The sequence below is a fragment of the Scaptodrosophila lebanonensis genome, unplaced genomic scaffold (assembly GCF_003285725.1).
Source record: "Scaptodrosophila lebanonensis strain 11010-0011.00,11010-0021.00 unplaced genomic scaffold, SlebRS2 tig00000238-arrow-arrow-pilon, whole genome shotgun sequence".
NCBI lineage: Eukaryota > Metazoa > Arthropoda > Insecta > Diptera > Drosophilidae > Scaptodrosophila > Scaptodrosophila lebanonensis.
In genome coordinates, this window is record NW_022060625.1 from 434,092 (window position 1) to 461,413 (window position 27,322).

A 27,322-nucleotide genomic window follows, 5' to 3' on the forward strand; every position below is an offset into this window, starting at 1 on the left:
TAGTGCATTTGGCATTAGGGTTTTCATTAATACCTTTATGCAGCAACAACAAATATCAAATAGTTGGGGGCATCACATACACACACTCACACACACAACAAGCAACAGTTCGTGTCTATGTGTGCGGTTCTCTACGTACGGTTGAAAAAATAAAGAGAAACATACATATGCATGTATGTATGTATGTCTGTGTATGAATATAGCATGTATGTTGTTGGTAATTGGCAACGTCAGTAATAAAAAGGGGAACTATTCATTCGCTGGTGTGGCAACAGTCAATATACTAAATAAACATGCATGGTGTATCGATAGTGGGGCAATTTCACATATGCGTGCCCGTCGTGAATTATTCGATAAGTTCGAATGTCATCACGAACAAATAGAGTTGGCAGGCGACAAACACACAACGGCATGTGGTCGCAGCACGGTGGTCATCGATGGAATGTGTGGCTACAAAATAAAATTAAAAAATGTGTTATATGTCCCAGAATTACAATGCAATTTTATATCAGCAAGCAAAGCTGTAGAAAACGGTTGCACAGTAAAATTTGATAAGCAAAACGCACAGATAAATGACAACAAAAGTCTAGTTCTTACGGCCAAGAAAGTTAATGGTTTGTTTATATGTGGAATGCGCAAACATGAAGTACTGACGACAATAGCCGATATGTTCATGTTTATTTTCTGAAACACAAGTCAGAAGTATTTCAAATATTTAAGCAACATGTAACTATGGTTGAGCGGCAGACAGGTAAAAAGGTAAAAGCTATCAGGAGTGATAATGGGACGGAATATTCAAACATGGAGTTTGAAGAATATCTGAAGGCAACAGGCATAAAGCGCCAGCTCACGGTCCCATATACACCACAGCAAAATGGCGTCGCTGAGAGATTCAACAGAACCCTAATGGAGATGGGTCGAACCATGTTGAATAGTGCAGGGCTTCCTGAATCATTTTTGGCTGAAGCTGTTGCGTACGCATCATATCTGCGCAACAGGTCACCTACAAAAGCGTTGGTAGGCGTGACTCCATTTTAACTATGGATGGGATACAAACCGATCGTCAAGCACCTACGAATTTTTGGGTCGATTGCTATTGTACTTGACAAGACGCAGAAGAAAAAATTCCAAGAGAAAGGCAAAGATATATAATGGTGGGATACTCAGAGACATCGAAAGCATATCGTCTGTATGATAAAGAAACTGGTGTCGTGAAGTTTAGCCGTGACGTATACTTTGTGGAAAGTTTCGAAACAAAGGAAACTGTTAATGTCGAATCTGTGATGCTGACTGATTCTGAGCAAGTACTACTCGAAAGCACAGGCGAGCAGAACGGCGAATCCAGCAGCAGTGAAGAGGACGACGATGAGCAAAGCGACGAAGCTGCAGAAGGGCATACTGCGGCAGATGACACACAGGTGTCTGATAAAGTTGGTCCAGGCAGGCCAAGAATCATCAGAACGGGATTAAGAGGTCGACCGCGCAAGGCGTACAACGTTCTCAATATGATGTGCGGCGACGACATTCAAGTTCCAGAAACCGTTGAAGAAGCGCTATCGAGTCAACAGGCGCATAAATGGCAGAGCGCTATGCAGGAGGAGTGCAATGCGTTACTCAAGAACGAAACATGGCAGCCAGTCATGTTACCGGCAGGTAAAAAACCCATATCCTGCAAATGGGTATTTACACTAAAACGAAGTCCGGATGGCGATATCGAAAGATACAAGGCACGCTTGGTGGCAAAAGGATGTAGTCAAAAGATTGGAATTGACTATGATGAAACATATTCTCCAGTCGTGAGATATGCAACCATTCGCATGATCTTGGCTATGGCGGCTGAATGTAAATTACATGTCCACCAACTAGATGTATCAACGGCGTACCTTAATGGTGATCTTCAGGAAGCGGTATATATGAAGTAACCCGAGCAATTTGATGATGATACTGGCAACGTGCTGAAACTGAAGAAATCACTTTACGGGCTGAAGCAGTCAGGCCGCGTAAGGAACGAGAAACTGAATAGCGTCCTAGAACAAATTGGCTACAGGGCATGCGAAAGTGAGCCATGCCTGTACACGAAGACCACAAAGAACAAGAAGAGCATCAACGTAATTGCAGTTTACGTTGACGACATGATGTTAGCGTGCTCAGATCTAGGTGAGATGGTAAAGGCTAAAAAGGCTATCTCTTCTCAATTTCAGATAGTAGACAAAGGTCCAGTGGCAAACTTTTTGGGTCTGGAAATCGAGAGAGAGGGTGATACGGGTACAATCCTTGTGAGCCAGAAAATACATATTCTGGGCTTACTCAACACGTTTGGCATGAGCGAATGCCGCTCGGCAGCAACTCCGTTGGACCATAAATTCCAAGTTAGCTGCGAAAATTCTGAGTGCAAGAAAGTGGACGAGAAAGAGTATCAATCCGTTATTGGTTCTCTAATGTATATTGCACTATCTACAAGGCCGGACATTTTGCATTCCGTATGCAAGCTGTCACAAAGAAATGCTAATCCGCATAGTGAGCATTTAGCAGCAGCCAAACAAGTATTGCGGTACCTGAAGACAACAGTGGATCTGAAGCTAAAATACGAGCAGACCGGTGAGCCTATCTGTGGCTATGCAGATGCAGATTGGGCACGCGATGAAATGTATTTACCATTTAAGCTTGATTCTGTTGTAATGCATGGTGACAATCTTAGTGCTATAAATCTTGTAAAGAATCCAGTGTATCATGCTAGAAGCAAGCATATTGATATTAAGTATCACCATATTCGTAATTGTTATGAAAACAATGAAATTGATATAAAGTACTGCCCAACAAAAGAAATGGTTGCTGATATTCTTACAAAGAACTTGTCAAAGAATATGCATCAAAATTGTACTGCATTGCTCGGCTTAAGTTAAAGAATTGTATTTGTATACATATAAGCATTGAGGAGGAGTGTTGGTAATTGGCAACGCTAATTAGTATACAACTATATGTATGTATGTATATGATTTGTTCTTATGATGCTGATCTCAATAAATAATTAGATTTTATTATTTAAATATTCTGCTTATTGCATTCAAACTTCGATATTTTGATGGTATCGGTGGCTTCAACTATCGAAAGTTTTACTCTAACAAATTGAGATGAGAATTGTCAGTGCTTTTTGATCGTGGCTCATCGCTGCACGGCATTGACACGAGTGCCGTGTTTCATATTCCGAGTTTGTGCGTGACCGTATTGACTCAATATGGCACGAAAAGGCTCAAATGTCAATTTAAAATTAGGATATACCCCTTTTTTGCACATAGTCTATCTTAAAACGTTGCGTTATCTCTATATATAAAACAGTTTGTCCTGACTAATTGGGGATCAACGCACAGCCCAAACGGTAAAAGATGAAATTTGGACTCAAGTATCCTTTCATAGTAACCATCATAGTGTAGGAGCACACTAGGAAAGGCTTTTGGAAAATTCTAGCTCCAAAGGGGGGAAAACGAGCTTTAAAAAATATGAGTTATAGTGGTCATGTTCGTTTAACGAAATAGTTTGGCAAGAACAAAAATGTAACGGACTACTGAATAATATTTTTTCAAGAACAGGAAATGTTCTTTTAAATACCTTAAATGCCTTCCTACTGGTAATTAATAAGGTGAAAACATATGGGTGGGTCATGCACACACAAAATAAATACATACAATTTGAAACATTATATTGAGTCGGGTTAAGACGGGCAATACCTGTGTATATGTATGTGCAATGCAAGCAGAAAAAGCTGCGGGCAAAGCTTCGGTAGATGATATATTTGTGGCTATAACTTTCTTCACAATTGACCTATCACGGTAAAACGTTTTTGCCTTGTTTATCACCTTAGGTTTACACACGAACAATAGAAAGCAGAGGACTATAACACTGCAAATGAGGCATACGCCAAGCAGGGAAACAAATGTCACAGCAATCGTCGCTCCACCAAACTGCGACCAGTCATTGAAAGAAGTACAACAACCGCTACCGCAGTTCAATAACATTCCCTACTTCTAGAGATAGCTTGAGGCCAAGCTCAAATTAAAGGGGGAGGAGTAAAAATAAAATAAGTTTATAATTGAATTAAAATAAACATGTAATACAACAATAAATAATTCAACAAATGAGAACAATAAGAAATATGCATTGCAACAAACCAAGAAACTGCTGACTTCGCGTCTGGCTAATTTCTTGCACGCGCCGGCCAGCTGCATTGAATGATGAATTTTAAGCACAGCTCAAGTATATCTTCTCTAACTTTCCTTTCGGCAGTAGTCTGAAACTATTTTCTATTTAGTTTTATTTAACACTCTCATATCCAGTCCACCAAAAGAGAGCTCCATTCCTTTATCATTTAAGCCTTCATATGTGCCAACAAAAACTCCTGCAATATAAAGAACGCGCGGAGAGCGCTGCCCAACATACATCTGTAACAGCCGTCTACCTATTTTAACAGAGGCCGAGCTTTCCGAAAACAACTAAAACAGGGGACGTTGCTTATAAGCACAAGCAGCACACATATACAAAGCGTCTACGTGAGTGTATGTATGTATGTGCTCGTATATTCGTGTCTGTGTAAGCATGTTCGCAGTCAACCAAAGCACCAGCATCAACAACAGCCGCGGGCAGCGCTGCAGCAGCAAATATATTTATGGTTATAACTTCTTGTTAAATCGGTCTATCATAATGAAATTTGGCGTACGGACACATAATTACTAACTGGGGGTATTTCCCAATTCCCAATATTTCCCATTTCAGTTCCCAATTCCAAGAATTACGGGAGTTAGAGAAAATCGCGATTCGCATGGGAGAGGGGGGTGGGAGGGAAATTCCAAAATATTTTTTTTATGCGTATTCACATAAGGCATGTGGGACTAATTTGGTGTCCGTAGGTCTTATAGTCTCCGAGATATAGGCGGTTATACGAATGGAAAAAAAATGAAAAAAAAGGGTGTATAATTGCACATTTATGTATGCATGTCTATTCGTGTCTGTGGGAGCATGTTTGCAGTCAACCAAAGCACCAGCATCAACAACAGCTGCGGGCATACAGACATACATAGATCGACCCGTCTTGTCATGCTAATCAAGAAGATATATACTTTGTGGGGTCTACTACGCCTCCTTCTGTCTGTTACATTTTTCAACTCCCGCAAACCTAATATACTCTTGTACATTTCATGTACAGAGTATTAAAATTCGACAAATGCATTGTACCTATGCACACACTTTTATTTTATTACAAAAGAAGGTTCAGCAGTTGCTGGCAAAGATAACATCTATACCCGAAAAATTTAATTTAAAATTACTGGTTTTGTTAGGTGCACTGTCGACCCGAGCATGGCAACAAACAGCACGTATCCAAACTGGTTTATTCTTCTTCTTTACAGTCGTCTGCCAGCACAAAGAGAAAGTAGGTGTATTGCTTGAAAACTTTGTGACAACAAATACCAGTCGTTTTTTTGTGGTTGAGCTCATGATGCCTATTAGAGAGAGAGAAACATTAAAAAATTATATTGGTTGTTATAATTAAATTATCATCAGCAACGTTTTATAAACAGCAAAATAAAATGGTTACAGATACGAAAAGCGACAATAAGCAAGGCGGACACATTGACTTACCGAATTTTAATGGGTGAGTAAAAATGTACTGGTATATGCTATAATTTCTACTTTATATCTTAAACCAATTATGTGTTAGAATACGCTGGTGGGCGTTATTTGGTGCTGTTTGCTTGGCAACTCTCTGTACACGCTTTTACAAAGTAACAGAACCCGATCATATATGGTGAGCCTTTCTATAAACAAGTGCCACTTCTCATTTTATCATTTGTACTTTGCAGCTGGGATGAAACACACTTTGGTAAAATGGGCAGCTGGTATATAAATCGAACATTTTTTTTCGACGTGCATCCACCATTAGGGAAAGTAAATTGCAGAGTTTTGTATATAACTTAGCAAATTAAATAATAGTTTCACATTTTATAAAGATGCTGATTGGGCTATCTGGTTATTTGACCGGTTACAATGGAAAGTTTGCATTCGAAAAACCTGGCGACAAATATAATGAGACCCGTTATCAAGGAATGAGATATGTAAGTTGCGCAAATGTTTTTTTTTCAGACTTTAACGAAATGCCTTTTTTGGTTAGTTCTGCACTACCCTCGGTGCATTGATAATTCCAATTGGATTCGATACGGTCTATGATTTGACAGGATCAAACGAGGCAGCTCTGTTAGCTGCTGCTTTCTTAGTTTTTGGTAACATTTTCGTTAAAAATTGCTGTTGCGTTATAAAAACGAGCTATTTTAATATTTTTTAGATGTTGGACTGCTAACTCTTAATCAGTATATTCTGTTAGACCCCATTTTGCTCTTCTTCATGATGGGCTCCGTTTGGGGCATGGTAAAAATAACAAAGGCTACAGCCAGAGGGTTATCATATACATGGAAGTGGTGGTTCTGGCTCTGGATCACGGGCACAATGTTGGCATGTACTATAAGTGTAAAGTTTGTTGGGTTATTTGTGGTCCTTCTGGTTGGATTACACACTGCAAGTGAATTGTGGTTTATACTTGGAGACCTTAGGCAACCAATAGTAAGATAAATACGCGTTAACTGCCGCTGTTGTATACTTATACCTAATAATTTCCGTTTATAGATCGAGACGCTTAAGCAGACAACTTGCCGTGCTTTTGCATTGATTCTTTGGCCGATTTTTCTCTACACAGTCTTCTTTTACATCCACTTGAGGGTTCTCAACCACAGCGGAAATGGCGATGGTTTTTACAGTTCTGCTTTCCAGTCTCAACTTGTTGGAAATTCATTGTACAATGCTAGCATGCCGCGCGATGTAGCTTTTGGCGCAGTTGTAACAATTAAAAATCATAAAACAGGAGGCGGATATTTACATTCTCATTTCCATCTCTATCCGAAGGGAGTGGGGGCCAGACAGCAACAGGTAATCGAAAAAAGCAAAGCACTTTTATATTAATATATTTTAATTTAATAGTTTTCACAATTCCAGGTTACAACATATACTCACAAAGATGATAATAACAAATGGCTTATTAAGTCGTATAATAAATCCTCAGGCCGGGAACCACAGCTGGTTCAACACGGCGATCTAATCCGACTAGAACACTTGACAACCCGGCGCAATTTACACTCACATAATGAGCCAGCACCCATGACCAAAAAGCATTTACAAGTTACTGGCTATGGAGAGGTAAGTACATAGTTATTATAGGCAATGACTTGGACAGATAACCATATGTATATACCAAATTTCAGTTAAAAATTCCAAAAATTACGGGAGTTATGAAAAACACGAATTGCGGTGAGTGGAGGGGGGGGGGGGGGGGGGGGGTATATCAGAAGAAAAATACAAACTTGACATTCATAGGGCTTAGGGGAACCTGGATAACAAGTTTGGTAATTCTAGCTCTTGTATTTTCTGAGATCCTTGCGCTCATACAGACGGACGGACAGACGGACATGGCTATATCGACTCAGCTTGTCACCCTGATCAAGAATATATATACTTTGTGGGGTCTGTCATGCCTGCTTCTGTCTATTACATACATTCGCACGAAACTAGTACCTTACCCTTTGTGTAAAGGCTATAAATACAAATAAACTGCATAATCGGTTTTCTGAATTTTTTCTTGGAGACTGAATTATAGGGGCTTTCATGGGACACAAAAGGAAACCACGTCAACATTCCGTAGTCCAAGCGACAACAGCTAGGAAGCTGAAATTTGAGCTCAAGTATCCCATCATAGTGCAGGTGAGCACTAAGAAGGGGATTTGGAAAATTCGAGCTCCAAAGGTTTTTTGAGTTATTCTTGTACACACAACTTATACGCAAGCCAAGTTTGAAGCCAATCAAATGAAAATTGCAGATTTTTCATACAATTTTGTGAGCCCGTTTTCCCCCCTTTGGTGTTTGAATTTGGCGTTGATTGACAATCAGTCAGTCAGTCAGGACAAACTGTTTTATATATATATATATATATATATATACCTATATATATATATATATATATATATATATATATATATATATATATATATATATATATAATATATATATATATAGATATGATATTTCTCGCCGACACTCTAAAGCACTCTAAATATATACATAACTTCATTACGCGCCGGGCCGCGTACATACATTTGTAGCGTTGTTAGCTAACGCAACCGTTTAACACAAACGGTAAATCGCTTGTAAATATGCGATCAGCTGAGATGTTAGAGATGGGTATGTATCGGCTTTTTTCGGCCCGTCACAGCTCGATCACGTAATTGGCTGTAAAAAACACGAATCCGTATACACAGTAAATGAGTACACATATTTTTCTTTGTAAATCGAATAATTAGGTGAAAGTCGATATTTAATTTATGCTTGAATACATGTGTATATGGTACTCCTTAAAATTAAGGACCGATATATGTACATACCACCAGATATTATCCATCTTAACCCGGCTCAATATAATGTTTCGAATTATATTTATTTTGTATGTGCATGACCTACCTATATGTTTTCCTCTTATTAGTTACCAGTTGGAAGGATTGTAAGGTATTTAAATGAACATTTTCTGTTCTTGACAAAAATTTGTTTAGTATTCCGTTACATCTTTGTTCTTGCAAAAATATTTCGTTGAACGTACATCCACATGACCACTATAACAAATATTTGTATAGCCTGTACCCAAAGGGTAAAAGGCTATACCAGTTTTGTGCGAATGTATGTAACACACAGAAAGAGGCGTGGCAGACCCCACAAAGTATATATATTATTGATCAGGATGAGCAGCCGAGTCGATTTAGCCATGTCCGTCTGTTGTCCGTCCCTCCGTCTGTCTGTATGAGCGTAACGATCTCAGCAAGTACAATAGCTAGGATAACCAAACTTGGCATTCAGGTTCCCCTAAGCCCCAGGCAGATCGACTTTGTGTTTTTTTTTCTGATACACCCCCCCCCCCCCCCACTCAACCACAATTCGTGTTTTTCCTAACTCCGGTAATTCATGGAATTTTGGACTGAAATTTGGCATATACATCCAGTTCGTGGTTATTTCTCCGTATGCCAAGTGTCATCATGATAGGTCAATTATGAAGAAAGTTATAGCCATAAATAAATCGCTGCTCATGCACTGCCTGCAGCTCTGCTGGCAGCGCTGGCCCCAGCTGTTGTTGTTGTTGCTGCTTTGGCTCAACTTTATGCTGCATACATACACGCATATGCACGTGATGTAAATGTATGCTGTTAAAACTGAACATAAACATGTCTTCTAATTTAATTTAATTAATTAATTAAATACTTCAATTTTTTTTTAATAATTTAATTTTAAACAGGAGAGAACGCTACAGTCGAGCAAGCCCGACAGTATAATAGCCTGTACTCTCCACAAAAAAAAAAACAAGTAAAAAAGCTAAAGTCGGGGGTCCCGACTTTGAAATACTCCGTACATATGTTTACAATAATTATAGAAAATAAAAAAATTAAGAAAATTAAAAAAACAAAAAAAAATGTGTTCGATTTTACCTTTTTCGGTATTCGAACTCACGTAAAGGGTGTATAATTTCACATTTACATAGCAATTGCGGTTGTGTGAGTGTATGTATGCCTATGCGCATCTATTCGTGTCTGTGTAAACATGTGTGCAGTCAGCCAAAGCACCAGCATCAACAACAGCCGCGGGCAGCGCTTGAGCAGCGCTGCAGCAGCAAATATATTTATGGCTATAATTTCTTGTTAAATCGGTCTATCATAGCGAAACTTGGCATACGGACACATAATAACCAACTGGGGGTATTTTCAAAATTTTAGTTCGAAATTCCAAGAATTACGGGAGTTAGCGAAAATGTACAAGAGTATATCAGGATTGCGGGAGCTGAAAATGTAACAGGCAGAAGAAGGCGTGGCAGACCCCACAAAGTACATATATTTTTGATGAGCATGACGAGACGAGTCGATCTAGCCCTGTCTGTCTGTCTGTTCGTATGAACACCTGGATCTCAGAGACTATAAGAGCTAGATACACCAAATTTTGCACAAAGATGCGTTATATGTGTACGCTGTGCAAGTTTGTTTTATTTTTTTGATTTCCCCCCCCCCCCACTTCCCTCCTATGGGGGTTTTCCCGATTTTCCATTCGTATAATCGCCTATATCTAAGAGACTGTAAAAATTTTAGTCCCACATGCCTTATGAGAATACGCAGAAAATGTGTATTTTGGACATTCCCTCCCTCCCCCCTCTCCCCCGCAAATCGCGATTTTCTCTAACTCCCGTAATTCTTGGAATTTCAAACTAAAATTTTGTAAATACCCCCAGTTAAAAATTATGTGTCCGTACGCCAAGTTTCACTGTGATAGACCGATTTAACAAGAAGTTATAGCCATAAATATATTTGCTGCTGCAGCGCTGCTCAAGCGCTGCCCGCGGCTGTTGTTGATGCTGGTGCTTTGGCTGACTGCACACATGTTTACACAGACACGAATAGATGCGCATAGGCATACATACACTCACACAACCGCAATTGCTATGTAAATGTGCAATTATACACCCTTTACGTGAGTTCGAATACCGAAAAAGGTAAAATCGAACACATTTTTTTTTGTTTTTTTAATTTTCTTAATTTTTTTATTTTCTATAATTATTGTAAACATATGTACGGAGTATTTCAAAGTCGGGACCCTCGACTTTAGCTTTTTTACTTGTTTATATACGTGTATGTATGTAGCACAAAGAAATCAGCAACAACAATAAAAGCTGCGGGCAGCGCTGCAAGCAGAGCATGAGCACTGTCACGGAGATGAGTGGAAATTCCTTTAATACAAGTTATATGTTGCATACAAGTATAAACCTGAATATCGGAAGAGCAAGTGATGTAAAGAGCAAAAGACGGAAAAGTTACTTTAACAGCAACAAATTCAACATCATTTTACATATCACCAAAAATGAATCTGCCACGCCTTATTCTGCCTGTTACATTTTTCAGGTCCATAAAGGCAAAAGTTTACAGTTACCGTCGCTAGGTAACGACTAAGTAAGCGATAGTAAAGCAGAAACCGAATAACGGAGCTACGCATATTCTGCTTCGCAATGCGGGCAGATGTATGTATGTGCAAGTATGTACACATGTATATGATTTATTCTAATTGATCTCAATAAATTATTATTTAGATATTCTGTTTATTGCATTCAAACTTCGATGTATCGATATCGATAGTATCGGTGGATTCAACTATCGAAAGTTTTACTCTAGCAAATTGAGATGGGCATTGTTAGTACTTTTTGATCGTGGCTCATCGCTGCACGGCATTGGCACGAGTGCCGTGTTTCATATTCCGAGCTCGAGCGTGATCGTATTGACTCAATAAGGCACGAAAAGATACAAATGTGGATTTAAAACTAGCATATACATTATTCCCCTTTTTTGCACATAGTCTATCTTAAAACGTTGCGTTATCTCTATATATATCAAACAGTTTGTCCTGACTGATTGGTGATCAACGCACAGCCCAAACGGTAAAAGCTAGGAAGCTGAAATTTGGGCTCAAGTATCTTTCCATAGTATCCATCATAGTGTAGGTGCGCACTAAGAAAGGCTTTTGGAAAATTCGAATCGAAAGGGGGGAAAACGAGCTTAAAATAATATAAGTTACAAGAACAAAGATGTAACGGACTAACTTAACAATTTTTTGTCAAGAACAGAAAATGTTCTTTTAAATACCTTAAATGCCTTCCTGCTGGTTACTAATAAGGTGAAACTAGGAAGAAATGTTACCTCCCACCAAAACGGAAAAAACGAAAAAAAATTGAAAATTATATTAATTAAATTATTTTATTAAATTAAATACAAATTATTCAATACATATTGGAAGTGCTCGAGGTTAGGCTATTTTATATTTGTAAAAATGTATTGTTAAGGTGCTATTCTGAAGGCTTCAATGCTTTGATTAAACAGAAAAAAACAAAAAAATTCAATACATATATACGATAGTGGAGACATATTCATGTACAGTTTCAACAGCATAGACTTACATCAGAATCGTGTTTCTGCGTGTTTATATGCGTGTATGTATGCAGCACAAAGTTGAACCAGAGCAGCAACAACAACAGCTTCGGGCAGCGCTGCAAGCAGAGCATGGGCAGCGATTTTATTTATGGCTATAACATTCTTCATGATAACTCTTGGCATACGGATACGGACAAATAACCACAAACTGGATGTACATACATGTACTTGTAGAGTAAAAAGAAAATTCGATTTTCATTCATTCGGTTTCAATTATCAATATTATTTTATTCGGCTCTAGTTACATACATATGAGTATGAGTATGTACTATAAATTTGGAGACCATTGAAAAAAAAATATTACAACATATCATATGCATAAAAATAACGAAAACAAAAGTTATTAATGAAAAATTACTTTTAACAAGAGAGAACGCTACAGCCGAGCAAGCCCGACAGTAAAATACCCTGTACTCTCCACAAAAAAGAAAAATTATAAAAGAAAAATTTTTTTTAAAAATTAAATTATTAAAAACAAGAGAGAACGCTATAGTCGAGCAAGCCCGACAGTAAAATAGCCTGTACTCTCCACAAAAAAGAAAAATTTAAATAGAAAAAATGTTTCTTTAGAATTAAATTATTAAAAAAAATTGAATTAATTAATTAATTAAATTAAATTAGAAGACATGTTTATGTTCAGTTTTAATAGCATACATTTACATCACGTGCCTATGCGTGTATGTATGCAGCATAAAGTTGAACCAAAGAAGCAACAACAACAACAGCTGCGGGCAGCGCTGCCGGCAGAGCTGCAGGCAGTGCATGAGCAGTGATTTATTTATGGCTATAACTGTCTTCATAATTGACCTATCATGATGGCACTTGGCATACGGACAAAATTCTAAGAATTACCGGAGTTAGGAAAAACACGAATTGCGGGGGAGTGGGGGGTGTATCAGAAAAAAGCACAAACTCGTTCTGCCTAGGGCTTAAGGGAACCTGAATGCCAAGTTTGGTTATCCTAGCTATTGTACTTGCTGAGATCGTTGCCCTCATACAGACAGACGGAGGGACGGACGGACAGACGGACATGGCTATATCGACTTGTCTTGTCATCCTGATCAATAATATACATACTTTGTGGGGTCTGCCACGTCTCGTTCTGTGTGTTACATACATTCGCACAAAACTAGTATAGCCTTTCACCCAGTAATAAAAATGTTAAAAAATTTTTAATTAAATAATATTTCTTGCCTTGTCAATGCAAGACGAATGTACATACATACATATGTAGATGTGTGCATACATTCATACATTAGTGTCTCACAGTTTGCTTTGGCTATTCCAATCGTTTGCACAAATCTACACGAACAGCTGCTTGTATGTGTGTGTGCTTGTGTGTGTGTGTGTGTATGTGTGTATGTATACTAAGTTGTCCCCAACTATATGAAATGCATTTTATGTTGTTTGTTCTGCCTGCATTTGTAAAGCGAAACCCGTATTTCTATATTTTGAAAATCCTTGAATGTAAAGTTGTAGATTTAGTTTCGTATTTTACATTACCCAAATTTGAAATCGATCGGAAAAAATTCATAACACAAACTCATTTGAAAAAGTTAATAAATATTAAAACCCCATTAAATCAAGCTCCAACACAAATTTCGAGAAACCGTGTATGCAGTTGCATTTGCATGTTTCTAGAGATTATAAGAGCCGAATATGATTCTTAGAACAATGCGGATTTTTCAAACAAACTTTGGAGCTCGTTTTCCCCCACTTGGAGCTCGAATTTACCAAAATTTATGATGGGATACTTGTGCTCAAATTTCAGCTTCGTAGCTCTTACAGTTTGGGCTGTGGGGTGTTGATTGTGTTTAAATTTTCCCACGGGAAAACCCCCCTTTCTCATGCCTCAGGAAAAATTGTGAAAAACCATGTATGCAGTGTTTTTTTAATTGTAAAAATTGTAAAAACTATTTTACAGTTGTTAATTGGTATTCGTTGCAGTCTGGTATGGGAGATTCTAACGACATTTGGCGTGTTTTCATCATTGGAGGGAAAGCAAATGACACCATTCAGACGATAACATCAAAGTTGATCTTTGTGCACTACCTTCAAAACTGTGCACTAACATCAAGTGGTAAACAACTTCCAAAATGGGGATTTGAACAGCAGGAAGTGACCTGTAACCTAAACATCCGTGATAAAAATGCCCAATGGAATGTAGAGGGCAATCAACACTTCAAACGTACGACTTAAATATGCATCATCGTTAATGCTGTTTGACTAATATCATTTTTTAAAGTTCCAAGTGTAAATTTCAGTGCATACGCGCCTGGTTTTTTTGACCGCTTCTTTGAGTCTCACGCGGTCATGTTACAGGGTAACGCTGGGCTTAAGCCCAAGGATGGAGAAATTACAAGTCGACCTTGGCAATGGCCCATTAACTATCGAGTAAGTAAAAGATGTACAATTACTTTTTTCTCAATAATGCCTTAAGTGTTCAACATCCTCTAAAAACATAAAGTTACTGTTAAAATGTACACAAACGCCAACTACCTGCTTGACTATGTTCACCCCGTCATTTTTTAATTTACTCTGGGCAGTGAGAAAATTATAGTTTTTCAACCGTCACAGAGTTGAGGCAAAGCAGCAACAACAATAACAACTGCGGGCAGAGCTTGTACAGGATTACATTTATGGCTATAACTTAGTTTAAAATACTCCTACCATGATGAAACTTTGCATACGGACGGGATCGAGGGAAATTCCAAAATACACATAGCTGCATGTTCATATAATCTTATCTTGAGCTGTTATAGTCTTTGCTGAATATATAGAAAATATATATACTTTGTGGGATCTGCCACGTCTGGAGACAGAGAAGGAGAATAGTATACCCTTTTATCCTTTGGGTACAGAGTATAATTATTTACAGTCTTAAAATTCTGTAAGTGGCCAGTTATATAAAAATGTTAAATAGTCGTAATATCATGCAAAAAATATCAGCATGAGCAGACGAATCGATGTAACCTTGTTTGTCTGGCTGTCTGTCCGTATGAACACCTGCACATCAGAGACTATTAGAGGTAGAGATGCCAAATTTTGCACAAAGTTTGCTTATGTGTGTGCGCTGTGCAATTTTATATGATTTTCCGTAGCGCCTATATCTCGGAGATTATAAGGCCAAATTTTAGTCCCAGATGGTTTGACCTTACATGAATACGCAGAAAATGTGTACTTAAGAATTTTTCTTCTTCCCTCCACTCCCCTGGGCTCGATCGACTCATCTTGTCATCCTGATCAAGAATATAGGTGCGAGTATATACTTTTGGGAATCTGCCACGCTTTCTTCTGTGTGTTGTATATATTCGTAGAAAACTAGTGTATCCTTTCACCCTTTGGGTACAGAATTACACAGCACGTAAATGCAGTCTTGCAGAAAATACATTTACAATATTGACATACATAGTCAATGCGTGATTCTGTGATCGCGAATGTGTGCAGAGTTGTGCCAAAGCAGCAAAAACACAAACAGCTATGGGAAGAGCATGAGCTGAGGTTTGACTCATTACCATAAGGACCGATACATTTGACATATCGTGATGAACTTAACAAGAGAATACATAAGTACGGAATGGATTTGACTGCCGAATTTGAATTGAAAATTCCGAGAATAACGGGAGTAATGGAAAATTTACGATTAATTGGATTGATGCGCAGCTATTCTACTCGATTCATGTTGTCTCATACGTTCATTATGCTATTCTTGATATTGACGTCTGCGAATATCTGCTGTTCTGATTCGGTGAGTTGCGTGAGTTTTTCTGACTCTTGAGCTCTCTGAGCCCAATCCCAGCGGGCTGTATTTCTGCTACACACATTACTAAGGTTTGATTTTTTCGGCAGCATTATTATATTCGGTTATTAAATACTTCTTATTCCCGCAAACAAAAACACTTTGACTCTATTTTATTTTTCAGTCTTACTTTTGACGTACTCATCACTAACTAATGGGAATTTTCCGAATTATAATGAACAAGTAAAAAAATAAAGTCGGATGTCCCGACTTTGAAATACTATGTACATATGTTTACAATAATTATAGAAAATGAAAAAAAATTAAGAAAATAAAAAAAAGAAAATTTGATCGATTTTACCTCTCTCAGTATTCGAACTCACGTAAAGGGTTTATAATTGCACATTTACATAGCAATTGCGTCTGTGTGAGTGTATGTATGCCTATGCGCATCTATTCGTGTCTGTGTAAACATGTGTGAGGTCAACCAAAGCACCAGCATCAACAACAGCCGCGGGCGGCGCTGCAGCAGCAAATATATTTATGGCTATAACTTCTTGTTAAATCAGTTTATCATCATAATAACTAACTGGGGGTATTTCCAAAATTTTAGTTCGAAATTCCAAGAATTACGGGAGTTAGAGAAAATCGCAATTGCGGGGGAGAGGGAGGAGGGAGGGAAATTCCAAAATATACATTTTCTGCGTATTCACATAAGGCATCTGGGACTAAAATTTGGTGTTCCTAGGTTTTATAGTCTCCGAGATATAGGCGATTATACGAATGGAAAATCGGGAAAACTCCCATAGGGATGAAGTGGGGGGGGGGGGGGGGGAATCCAAAAAATAAAACAAACTCGTATAGAATACACACATAAGGCATCTTTGTGCAAAATTTGGTGTCTCTATCTCTTATAGTCTCTGAGATCTAGGTGTTCATACGGACGGACAGACGGGCAGTCGGACGGACGGACAGACAGACAGACAGGGCTAGATCGACTCGTCTTGTCGTGCTGATCAAGAATATATATACTTTGTGGGGTCTGCCACGCCTCCTTCTGTCTGTTTCATTTTTCAGCTCCCGCAAACCTAATATACTTCTGTACATTTCATGTACATATATACTTTGTGGGGTCTGCCACGCCTCCTTCTGTCTGTTTCATTTTTCAGCTCCCGCAAACCTAATATACTTCTGTACATTTCATGTACAGAGTATAAAAAAAATTAAGAAAATTAAAAAAAAAAATTTGATCGATTTTACCTTTCTCGGTATTCGAACTCACGTAAATGGTATATAATTGCACATTTACATAGCAATTGCGTCTGTGTGAGTGTATGTATGCCTATGCGCCGCTATTCGTGTCTGTGTAAACATGTGTGAGGTCAACCAAAGTACCAGCATCAGCAACAGCCGCGACCAGCGCTTGAGCAGCGCTGCAGCAGCAAATATATTTATGGCTATAACTTCTTGTTAAATCGGTCTATCATAGTGAAATTTGGCACACTGACACATAATAACCATCTGGGAGTATTTCCAAAATTTTAGTTCGAAATTCTAAGAATTACGGGAGCTAGAGAAAATCGCAATTTGCGCGGAGAGGGGGGAGGGAGGGAAATTCCAAAATATACGGACAGACTGACAGACATGGCTAGATCGACTCGTCTCATCATGCTGATCAAGAATATATATACTTTGTGGGGTCTGCCACGCCTCCTTCTGCGTGTTACATTTTTCAGCTCCCGCAAACCTAATATACTTCTGTACATTTCATGTACAGAGTATACAAATTTTTGATAGATTTGTTTATTATTAATTTAATTAAATCAGAAGACATGTTTATGTTAAGTTTTAACAGCATACATTTACATCACGTGCCTATGCGTGTATGTATGCAGCACAAAGTTGAACCAAAGCAGCAACAACAACAACAGCTGCGGGCAGCGCTGCCAGGCAGCGCATGAGCACCGATTTTATTTATGGCTATAACTTTTTTCAGAATATATTTATCATGATGAAACCTGGCACACGGACACATTATCACTAACTTGATGTAACTACCAAAATTGATTTCAAAATTTCCAGAATTACGAAATTTATAAAAAAAAAAACAGGAAATGCGGGGGAGTGTGGGGGTATATCAGAATAAACAAGATAGAACGCTACAGTCGAGCAAGCCCAACAGTAAAATAGCCTGTACTCTCCACAAAATGGAAAAATTAAAAAAAAAAATTAAATTATTAAAAAAAATGAATGTATGAATGAATTAATTAAATTAAATTAGAATACATGTTTATGTTCAGTTACATCACGTACCTATGCGTTTTTATATGCGTGTATGTATGCAGCACAAAGTTGAACCAAAGCAGCAACAACAACAACAGCTGTGGGCAGCGCTGCAGACAGAGCTGCAGGCAGCGCATGAGCAGCGATTTTACTTATGGCTATAACTTTCTTCAAAATTGACCTATCATGATGAAATTTGGCACACGGACATATTAGTACTAACTGGATGTACCTACCAAAATCAAAATTCCGAGAATTACGGAAGTTATAAGAAAAAACATGAATTGCGGGGGAGTGGGGGGGTGCATCGAACAAAAACTCAAACTCGTACTTTCTCGGTCTTAGGAAAATATGCAAACCAAGTTTGGTTATTCTATTGTGGGGTCTGCCACGCCTCCTTCTGTGTGTTACATACATGCGCACAAAACTAGTATAGCCTTTCACCCTTTGGGTACAGGCTATAAAAATAAACTTGACCTGCCTAGGGCTTAGGGGAACCTGGATACCAAGTTTGGTAATTCTAGCTCTTGTACCTTCTGAGATCCTTGCGCTTATACAGACGGACGGACAGACGGATATGGCTATATCGACTTGTTTTGTCATCCTGATCAATAATATATATACTTTGTGGGGTCTGCCACGCCTCCTTCTGTATGTTACATACATTCGCACAAAACGTACCCTTTGGGTAAAGGCTAAAAAAAAATTTTATAAAAACATATATATTAATTATTAAATAGGATAGATACTTCTATTTTAATAAACTAGCTTGCCTTATTTTTAGGGACAATTTTTTTCTGGCAGTACTTACCGAATTTACCTTCTCGGAAATCCAATAATATGGTGGACCAATTTAGTGTTCTTGATGTTGTTTATCTACGTTTTCCTTTGTAATACTATTACGGAACGTCGAAAAGGCCATGATGGAGTTTCACTTCCTTATACCATACAAAAAATGAGAACGCGCTCTTTGAAAGCAGCTTCGTGGCTTTTTGTGGGGTGGCTGATTCATTATTTGCCATTCTGGGCTATGGGCCGTGTACTTTATTTCCACCATTATTTTCCGGCACTCATCTTTAATTCAATGCTTTCTGGTAAGTTACAACTGCTTACTACTTTACCTAGTTTTTATTTTAAAAAGGTGAAAACAAGATAGAACGCTACAGTCGAGCAAGCCCGACAGTAAAATAGCCTGTACTCTCCACAAAAAAAAAAATGAAAAAAAAAAAAAATTAAAAAAAAAAAAATTAAAAAAAAAATTAAATTATTAAAAAAATGAATGAATTAATTAATTAATTAAATTAGAATACATGTTTATGTTCAGTTTTAACAGCATACATTTACATCACGTACCTATGCGTGTTTATATGCGTGTATGTATGCAGCACAAAGTTGAACCAAAGCAGCAACAACAACAACAGCTGCGGGCAGCGCTGCCGACAAAGCTGCAGGCAGCGCATGAGCAGCGATTTTACTTATGGCTATAACTTTCTTCAGGATTGACGTATCATGATGAAATTGGCACACGGACACATTAGTACTAACTGGATGTACCTAACAAAATTAATTTCAAAATTCCGAGAATTACGGAAGTTATAAGAAACAAGAAAGGAATGCTAAAGTCGAGCAGGCTCAACTCTTAAATACCCTGTACCACCCCACAAAAAAGTAATTAAATTAATTAATTAATTTAATTAAATTAATTAACTTAATTAATTTAATTAATTAACTAAATATTAACTAATTAAATATAAAATATTCCATGCATGCATACATACATTTACAATTACATCAGAATCGTGTCTATGCGTGTTTGTGTACTTGTACATATGTATGTATGTGTGCATTGAGCCTGGTTATATGGCTATAACTTTCTTTCCGATCATTATATCATAATGAGACTTGGTATACGGTTATATAATTACTAACCTAATGTGACTACCAAATTTTAGTTCAAAATTCCAAGAATTACGGGAGTTATAGAAAATCAGTAATAGGGGGGGAGTGGGGGGGTGGATCAGAAAAAATGAACAAACTCGTCCTTTCTCGGTCTCAGGAGAATCTGTATACCAAGTTGGGTTATTCTAGCTCTTATACTTTCGGAGATCCTTGCGTTCATACAGACAGACAGACGGACAGACGGACAGACAGACAGACGGACAGACGGACATGGCTATATCGACTCGGCTTGTCATGCTGATCAAGAATATATATACTTTGTGGGGTCTACCAAGCCTCCTTCTGTGTGTTCCATGTGCACTCGCACTAAACTAATATACCCTTGTACCCTTTGGGTACAGGGTATAAAAACACGAATTGCGGGGGAGTGGGGGGTGCATCGAAAAAAAACTCAAACTCGTACTTTCTCGGTCTTAGGAGAATATGGAAACCAAGTTTGGTTATTGTAGCTCTTATACTTTCTGAGATCCTTGCGTTCATACGGACAGACGGACGGACGGACAAGGCTATATCCACTCGGCTTCTCATCCTGATCAAGAATATATATACTTTGTGGGGTCTGCCACGCCTCCTTCTGTGTGTTACATACATGCGCACAAAACTAGTATAGCCTTTCACCCTTTGGGTACAGGCTATAAAAATTGAATTAATTAATTAAATTAATAATGAAAATGTATTTAATACATACATAGACGACATGTTTATATTCAGTTTTAACAGCATATATTTACACCACGTGTCTATGCGCGTTTATATGTTTATATTCTGAGATCCTTGCGCTCATACAAACGGACGGACAGGCGGACGGACGGACAGACGGACATAGCTATATCGACTCGTCTTGTCATCCTGATCAATAATATATATACTTTGTGGGGTCTGCCACGCCTCCTTCTGTGTGTTACATACATGCGCACAAAACTAGTATAGCCTTTCACCCTTTGGGTACAGGCTATAAAAATTGAATTAATTAATTAAATTAATAATGAAAATGTATTTAATACATACATAGACGACATGTTTATATTCAGTTTTAACAGCATATATTTACACCACGTGTCTATGCGCGTTTATATGTTTATATTCTGAGATCCTTGCGCTCATACAAACGGACGGACAGGCGGACGGACGGACAGACGGACATAGCTATATCGACTCGTCTTGTCATCCTGATCAATAATATATATACTTTGTGGGGTCTGCCACGCCTCCTTCTGTGTGTTACATTGTACCTGCGCGCAACTAGTATAGCCTTTCACCCTTTGGGTACAGGCTATAAAAAGTATATTAATTAAATTAAAGACATGTTCATGTACAGTTTCACCAGCATACATTTACATCAGAATCGTGTCTCTGCGTGTTTATATGCGTGTATGTATGCAGCACAATGTTGAACCCAAGCAGCAACAACAACATCTGCGGGCAGCGCTGCAAGCAGAGCATGGGCAGCGATTTTATTTATGGCTAACTTTCTTCAGGATTGACCTATCATGCTGGCACTTGGCATACGGACACATAAGCACTAACAATTCTAAGAATTACGGAACTTATAAAAAAAACTCGAATTGCGGGGGAGTGTGGGGATGTATCAGAATAAAACAAGATAGAACGCTACTGTTGTATTTGGGGTGGCCGAGCAATAAATGATGCGAGAGATGTTTGAGTCTACTTGCAAGAATCAGCGTTTATTCTAGACTGACTGTGTATTAGTATTTTGTTAGTGGCATATGTGAATGAGTACATTGACAATGAGTACTGGAGCAACGTTAACAAGTGCGAATGGTTAAAAGCTATTTTATGTATATGAGGATGTACAACATCTCCTCCCTTAAATTACAACACATTCGCTGTTAGTTATTTCTAATGTTAGTAGGACTGTAGCGGTTGGGAAGCTGGCGACACCGAATGCTTCTTCGAACAGGAATGCCAGAGCGGCGGTGGCTGGAACCTTGTCGGACTTCCGGTTGCGAAGGCAAGACTGCTGACCGTGATGCTGAAGATGGCTGTAGGGCTTCTAGTGGTTGGGAAGCACTTAGCGATGGCGATGTAGATCGTTGCTCTGTTGGTGACGATGAGTTTTCCAAGTAATGATGCCACCAGAATTCAGACGTATCTGTTCAGTGGTTTCTGGACCAAATCTCGGCTTGAGTTCGTTGATGTGGCGTCTGATATGACCAAATACGTGTGTATTTACGATGTACAGCATTTTACCCAGGGAACGGACTATGGTACCTTCTACACATTTTTCTCCCTTGGCGTAATTTCGTGCAAAGACTTGTTGATCAATTGCGTACTTTTCGGAATGATGGCTACGATGATTGTCGTGTGATTGCTCAAAAAGTTGACTCAACAAGGTGCGAACTGGTCTTCCGTGAAGTAACTCAGCTGGGGTTTTGTTGTCTGCATTCGGTGTGAATCGATATGAAGCTAGATACTTAATTACTGCCATTTTAGTTTTATGTCCCTCTTGAATGTTTTTTGTTATAGATGTTTTAAATTGTTGTACGAACCGTTCGGCCAACCCATTCGATGCTGGATGAAATGGGGCTGTTGTGATGTGCGTTATTCCGTGTTTGTTACAAAAATCCTTGAATGTGTCGGATGTAAGCTGAGGACCGTTATCGCTGACTAACGTTTTTGGGTATCCCTCAATGGCGAAAATATCTGTAAGAGCTGCTATTGTACTTTGCGATGTGGTTGAAGATAGCTCTGTAACAAAAGGAAACTGTGAATAAGCATCGACACACATCAGCCACATTGAATTCAAAATTGGACCAGCAAAATCAATGTGTATTCGTTCCCAAGGCGTAGTAGCCTTTGGCCAACTTTGGAACTGTTTCACTGGCGATGAATTGTTGCGTTTACAAATATCACAAGTTGAAGCCAATTTTGAAATGTCGTCGTCAAGACCAGGCCACCAAACATGTTGTCTGCTTGCTTGCTTTATTCTTATGATTCCCCAATGACCATCATGAAGTAGCTTTAAGATGACAGGTCTTAAAGAACTCGGAATTATGATGCGGGTTGCTTCCGATTGTAGACACAGATTATCTTGTAGTGAGACTAAACTGATTTTCTTGTTAAAATATGGCTTTAGGTCGTCGTCTTTTTTAGAGAGTTTTTCCGGCCAACCGTTAATAACATAGTTGCGGACTTTTTTAGTCGTTGGATCGTTTTCGCAGTGTTTCCGTATGACGTCGGCATTGATAGGAGGTGTAATATCGGTGATATTGTAGCATGCCTCTTCCCTATCAAATTGTTCATCATTTCCAACAGGAAGGCGTGATAATGCGTCAGCATTGCCATGTGCGGATGTAGTACGATACATGATGTCAAAGGAATAAGCCATCAATGTGATTGCCCAGCGTTGCAGTCGACGTGAAGCAATCGTAGGTAAATGCTTACTAGGGCTGAAAATATTTACAAGCGGTTTGTGGTCTGTTATTAGAATAAACTTTCTCCCATAAAGATACTGATGGAAATATTTTACGCCGAAGATTATAGCAACCCGTCTTTATCGATTTGACTGTAGTTGACTTGATGCTGATCAAGTGTTTTAGATGCGAAAGCGATGGGGCGTTCCATTCCGTCAGGCTGGATGTTTGATAAGACTGCACCGATACCATGTTCTGATGCATCTGTTGCTAAGATAACAGGCAATTCCTCATGAAAATGAGCTAATTGTGTTGCGTTGATGATGTGAGACTTAAGTGCGTCGAAGGCGTTTTGTTGATTTGGACCCCAAGTGAACTCTACATTTTTTCTACGCAGCTGGTTGAGTGGTGCGGACAGCTCGGAGAAGTTTGGTATGAAATTGCAGTAGTAGTTTACCTTACCCATGAAGGCTTCTAGTTGCTTTAAATTAGTCGACGGTTTTAATTCCTTTACAGCACGCAATCCCGATAGGTCAGGAAGAATTTCCTGTGCGCTAATACGTCAGCCTAAATACTCAATTTCATGCTTTAGGAAAAGGCATTTTTGCTTTTTGCATCTAACACCATTATCTTGTAGAACCTTTAAGACTTGTTCCACACGACTAATGTGTTATTTTACTGTTGGGGCCGTTATAATTATATCGTCGAGATAGTTACCACAACCTTCTATGCCATTTAGAAGTTGTTCTAAGTAACGTTGGAAAATAGCAGGAGCGCTAGCTATACCCTAAGGTAATCGTTGATATTGAAAAAGACCCAAAGGTGTACTCACGACCATAAATTGCTAAGATGGGTCGTCTAGTTCCATTTGTAGATAGGCGTCTTTGAGATCAATCTTTGAAAAATGTGTACCACGACGAACGGTGTGTAACAACGACTCTCGTGTAGGCAAAGGGTATTGTTCGATGTCAATTTGCGCGTTGACAGCTAGTTTAAAATCACCGCAAATTCGTACTGTTCCATTCGGTTTCGGAGCTAAAACAATAGGTGATGCCCCATTCCAAATACCTGCGTTTGTAAGGCGTTCAGATTCTGCTTTGAAATCTGCTAGTTGAGCGAAAGGTATTTGTCTTGATTTGAAGAATTTTGGCGGTGCATTTTGTTTCAATGTGACGGTTGCCTTAAAGTTTTTGATTACTCCCAGAGCCGGTTCAAAAACTTCCTTGTATTTAGTACACAGAACAGATATTTGAGGCGCGTATTGTTCAACCAAGTTTGCCACTTGATGAATTTCAAAACCGAATGTTTGAAATAAATCTAAGCCAAAAAGATTGTTTGCGCTCTCGACATTTGCGACTATTTATGTTATTTTGTCTTCTTTATTACCACATTTTGCGACAGTGTGTAGCTCACCTAATATTGGAATTGGTTGCTTACCGAAGGCGTGCATATTTTGTTGCTCTTTTGCAGCTTTGGGCTGTTAATTTGCTGATATGTTTGTAAATTTATAACTGAAACGGTTGCACCTGAATCCATTTGAAATGTTATAAATTTATGCAAAATTTCGACTTCAATAGTGTTTTTATTTGAATCAAATTTCACTATACCTGTTACACTGTGTATAATTTCTGGCTGACGAAAACGTTGTGCGTCGTTGACGGTTTTGCTATGATCATCCCTTCGTACCTTATGATCATTTTTGTTCTGTTGCTTGGACTTGCAAACGACAGCTATGTGTCCCTTTCTACCGCAATGATTGCATTGGGCATGACGAAATTTGCAGTTCTCTCTTGCATGAGAGTGTCCACAGCCAGAGCACGATTGTAATGCGTTTTGTGTGTTTCCAGTTCTAACTGTTTTCTTCTTGTTTGCGTATGTGCGTGTGTGCACTGCGTTCACTGGAATATGCTTTTCGCTCTCGTTCTTAAGTGTAGCAACGGTTTTGGTTGTTGTCTCATAACTTTCGGCAATTATGAGCACATCTTCCAATGTCGGTTGTAACTTTTGCAAAGCTGCTGAACGTATTGGATCGAATGACGTATGCACTATAATTTGGTCACGAATCATTTCGTCTACTAAATTAGCTGAGCATCCTGGTGCTAGACAGACAAATTTACACTGGCGTGCTATTCCACGTAAATCGGCAACCCATTTTTTGTGTGTTTGTGAGGGCTTCATCTCCCGTTTGAAAAATTCATAGCGTGCGGCAATAACATGTCGCTTAAACTGGAAATGTTCCGTTAACTTACCGATCAATTGTGTGTATGTATACGTAAGCAGGTCTTCGCTGCCAAATAAGTTTTTTAATAACTCGAACACGTCGGCACCAATCCAGGATAGAAAATACGCCTTCTGTTTTCAACGTCATTTACTGAGTATGCTTGCAAATGCTGGCTTAATTGTTGGAGGTATCGGATCCCAATTGAAATTGTGGAAATGCGGACAATTAGTCGAATCACCCGCGGAGCGGCTTGAAACACTAGCATTGTTTTTTAAAATCTCTTGCATCCATTGTTGTTGCTGTTCTAACATAGTTTTTGCAAATTGTTGCTGCTGCTGAAGTAATTGTTGTAAATTACTGTTTTCATTGACTTCGTTTGGCATTTTGATGTACGTTTGTGTGTATGTATACCAACACGACTGATGAAATACACAATTCCGAGAATTGCGGCGAAATATGTATACAAGTAATTGTGTGTATTTTTTTACGCGTTACCAATTGATGAATTGGGCAATGTTTTGTTTTAATCAACTTCGTCACTATTGATAAGTCTACGAATCGATATAATTAGTTTATCCTCGTCGCCAGTTGTGTTTGGGGTGGCCGAGCAATAAATGATGCGAGAGATGTTTGAGTCTAGTTGCAAGAATCAGCGTTTATTCTAGACTGACTGTGTATGAGTATTTTGTTAGTGGCATATGTGAATGAGTACATTGACAATGAGTACTGGAGCAACGTTAACAAGTGCGAATGGTTAAAAGCTATTTTATGTATATGAGGATATACAACAGCTACAGTCGAGCAAGCCCGACAGTACTGTACTCTCCACAAAACAGAAAAATTACAATGATTTCATGACATTTCATCGATTGAAAGTGAAGTTATTGCGTTTTAAGTGTCAGTATGTTTGTGTTATCGGTGCGAAAATGAGCTTCGAACAAAGAGCCAACAATAAATTTTTTTAAAATTGGTAAAACTTTTACCGAAACGTTTCAATTGATGGAACAAGTTTATGGCGATGATTGTCTATCCCATAGCAGAGTGCACGAGTGGTTTCAACGTTTTCAAAGTGGTCGTGAGGTCATAAATGACGATCAACATGTGGGCCAATCAAAATCCGTGATCATCGAAAATTCCATCGAAACTGTGCGTGAATTCATCAAAAATCAGCCGAAATCATCATTGAAATTGATGGAAATGTAATTGAACATCTCCAAAGCATCGATTTATCGCATTCTGACCGAACATTTGGGCTTACGAAAGGTGTGTGCACGGTTTGTTCCGCACAAATTGACTGACGACCAAAAATTGCTCAGAATCCAACATTCGAAGCACATCATTAAAGAATTCAAAAAGGACAAAAACTTCCTTTACAATATTGTGGCTGGTGACGAAACGTGGTGTTTCCAATATGATCCCGAAACGAAACGCCAGAGTGCTGAATGGAAGGCACCGGACGAGCCGAAACCCAAAAAATCGCGCGTCTCATCGATCGACGCTTGTGAACGATTATTTGACTAAAAATCACATTTTAACCATTAACCACTCGCCGTATTCACCTGATATGGCACCGTGCGACTTCTACCTTTTCGGAAAAATGCATTTGCCCATGAAAGGAAAGCGTTATGGAGACGTAGAGGCCATT

At 38.7% G+C, this 27,322-nt stretch overlaps 2 protein-coding genes across 2 annotated transcripts in view; one reads left to right on the top strand and one right to left on the bottom strand.

The window, feature by feature from the left end:
* The first annotated feature begins 5,579 nt into the window (after nucleotides 1-5,579).
* LOC115630051 (protein O-mannosyl-transferase 2) overlaps nucleotides 5,580-27,322 on the top strand; it is a 43,270-nt gene continuing 21,527 nt past the window's right edge. Inside the window, exons 1-11 of the mRNA XM_030526683.1 lie at nucleotides 5,580-5,644; nucleotides 5,711-5,797; nucleotides 5,853-5,937; nucleotides 6,000-6,104; nucleotides 6,161-6,269; nucleotides 6,332-6,606; nucleotides 6,670-6,969; nucleotides 7,036-7,236; nucleotides 14,049-14,289; nucleotides 14,347-14,495; nucleotides 18,908-19,217. Of these exons, the coding sequence (XP_030382543.1) occupies nucleotides 5,580-5,644; nucleotides 5,711-5,797; nucleotides 5,853-5,937; nucleotides 6,000-6,104; nucleotides 6,161-6,269; nucleotides 6,332-6,606; nucleotides 6,670-6,969; nucleotides 7,036-7,236; nucleotides 14,049-14,289; nucleotides 14,347-14,495; nucleotides 18,908-19,217 (1,927 nt within the window). The remainder of the gene's footprint in view (nucleotides 5,645-5,710; nucleotides 5,798-5,852; nucleotides 5,938-5,999; nucleotides 6,105-6,160; nucleotides 6,270-6,331; nucleotides 6,607-6,669; nucleotides 6,970-7,035; nucleotides 7,237-14,048; nucleotides 14,290-14,346; nucleotides 14,496-18,907; nucleotides 19,218-27,322) is intronic.
* On the bottom strand, nucleotides 21,790-25,698 carry LOC115630052 (uncharacterized protein K02A2.6-like). The gene is made up of 2 exons (XM_030526684.1): nucleotides 24,894-25,698; nucleotides 21,790-22,791 (listed from the first exon to the last, which is right to left on the bottom strand). The coding sequence occupies exons 1-2, from the start codon at nucleotides 24,904-24,906 to the stop codon at nucleotides 22,115-22,117; spliced, it is 690 nt and encodes a 229-aa protein (XP_030382544.1). The 5' UTR covers nucleotides 24,907-25,698; the 3' UTR covers nucleotides 21,790-22,114.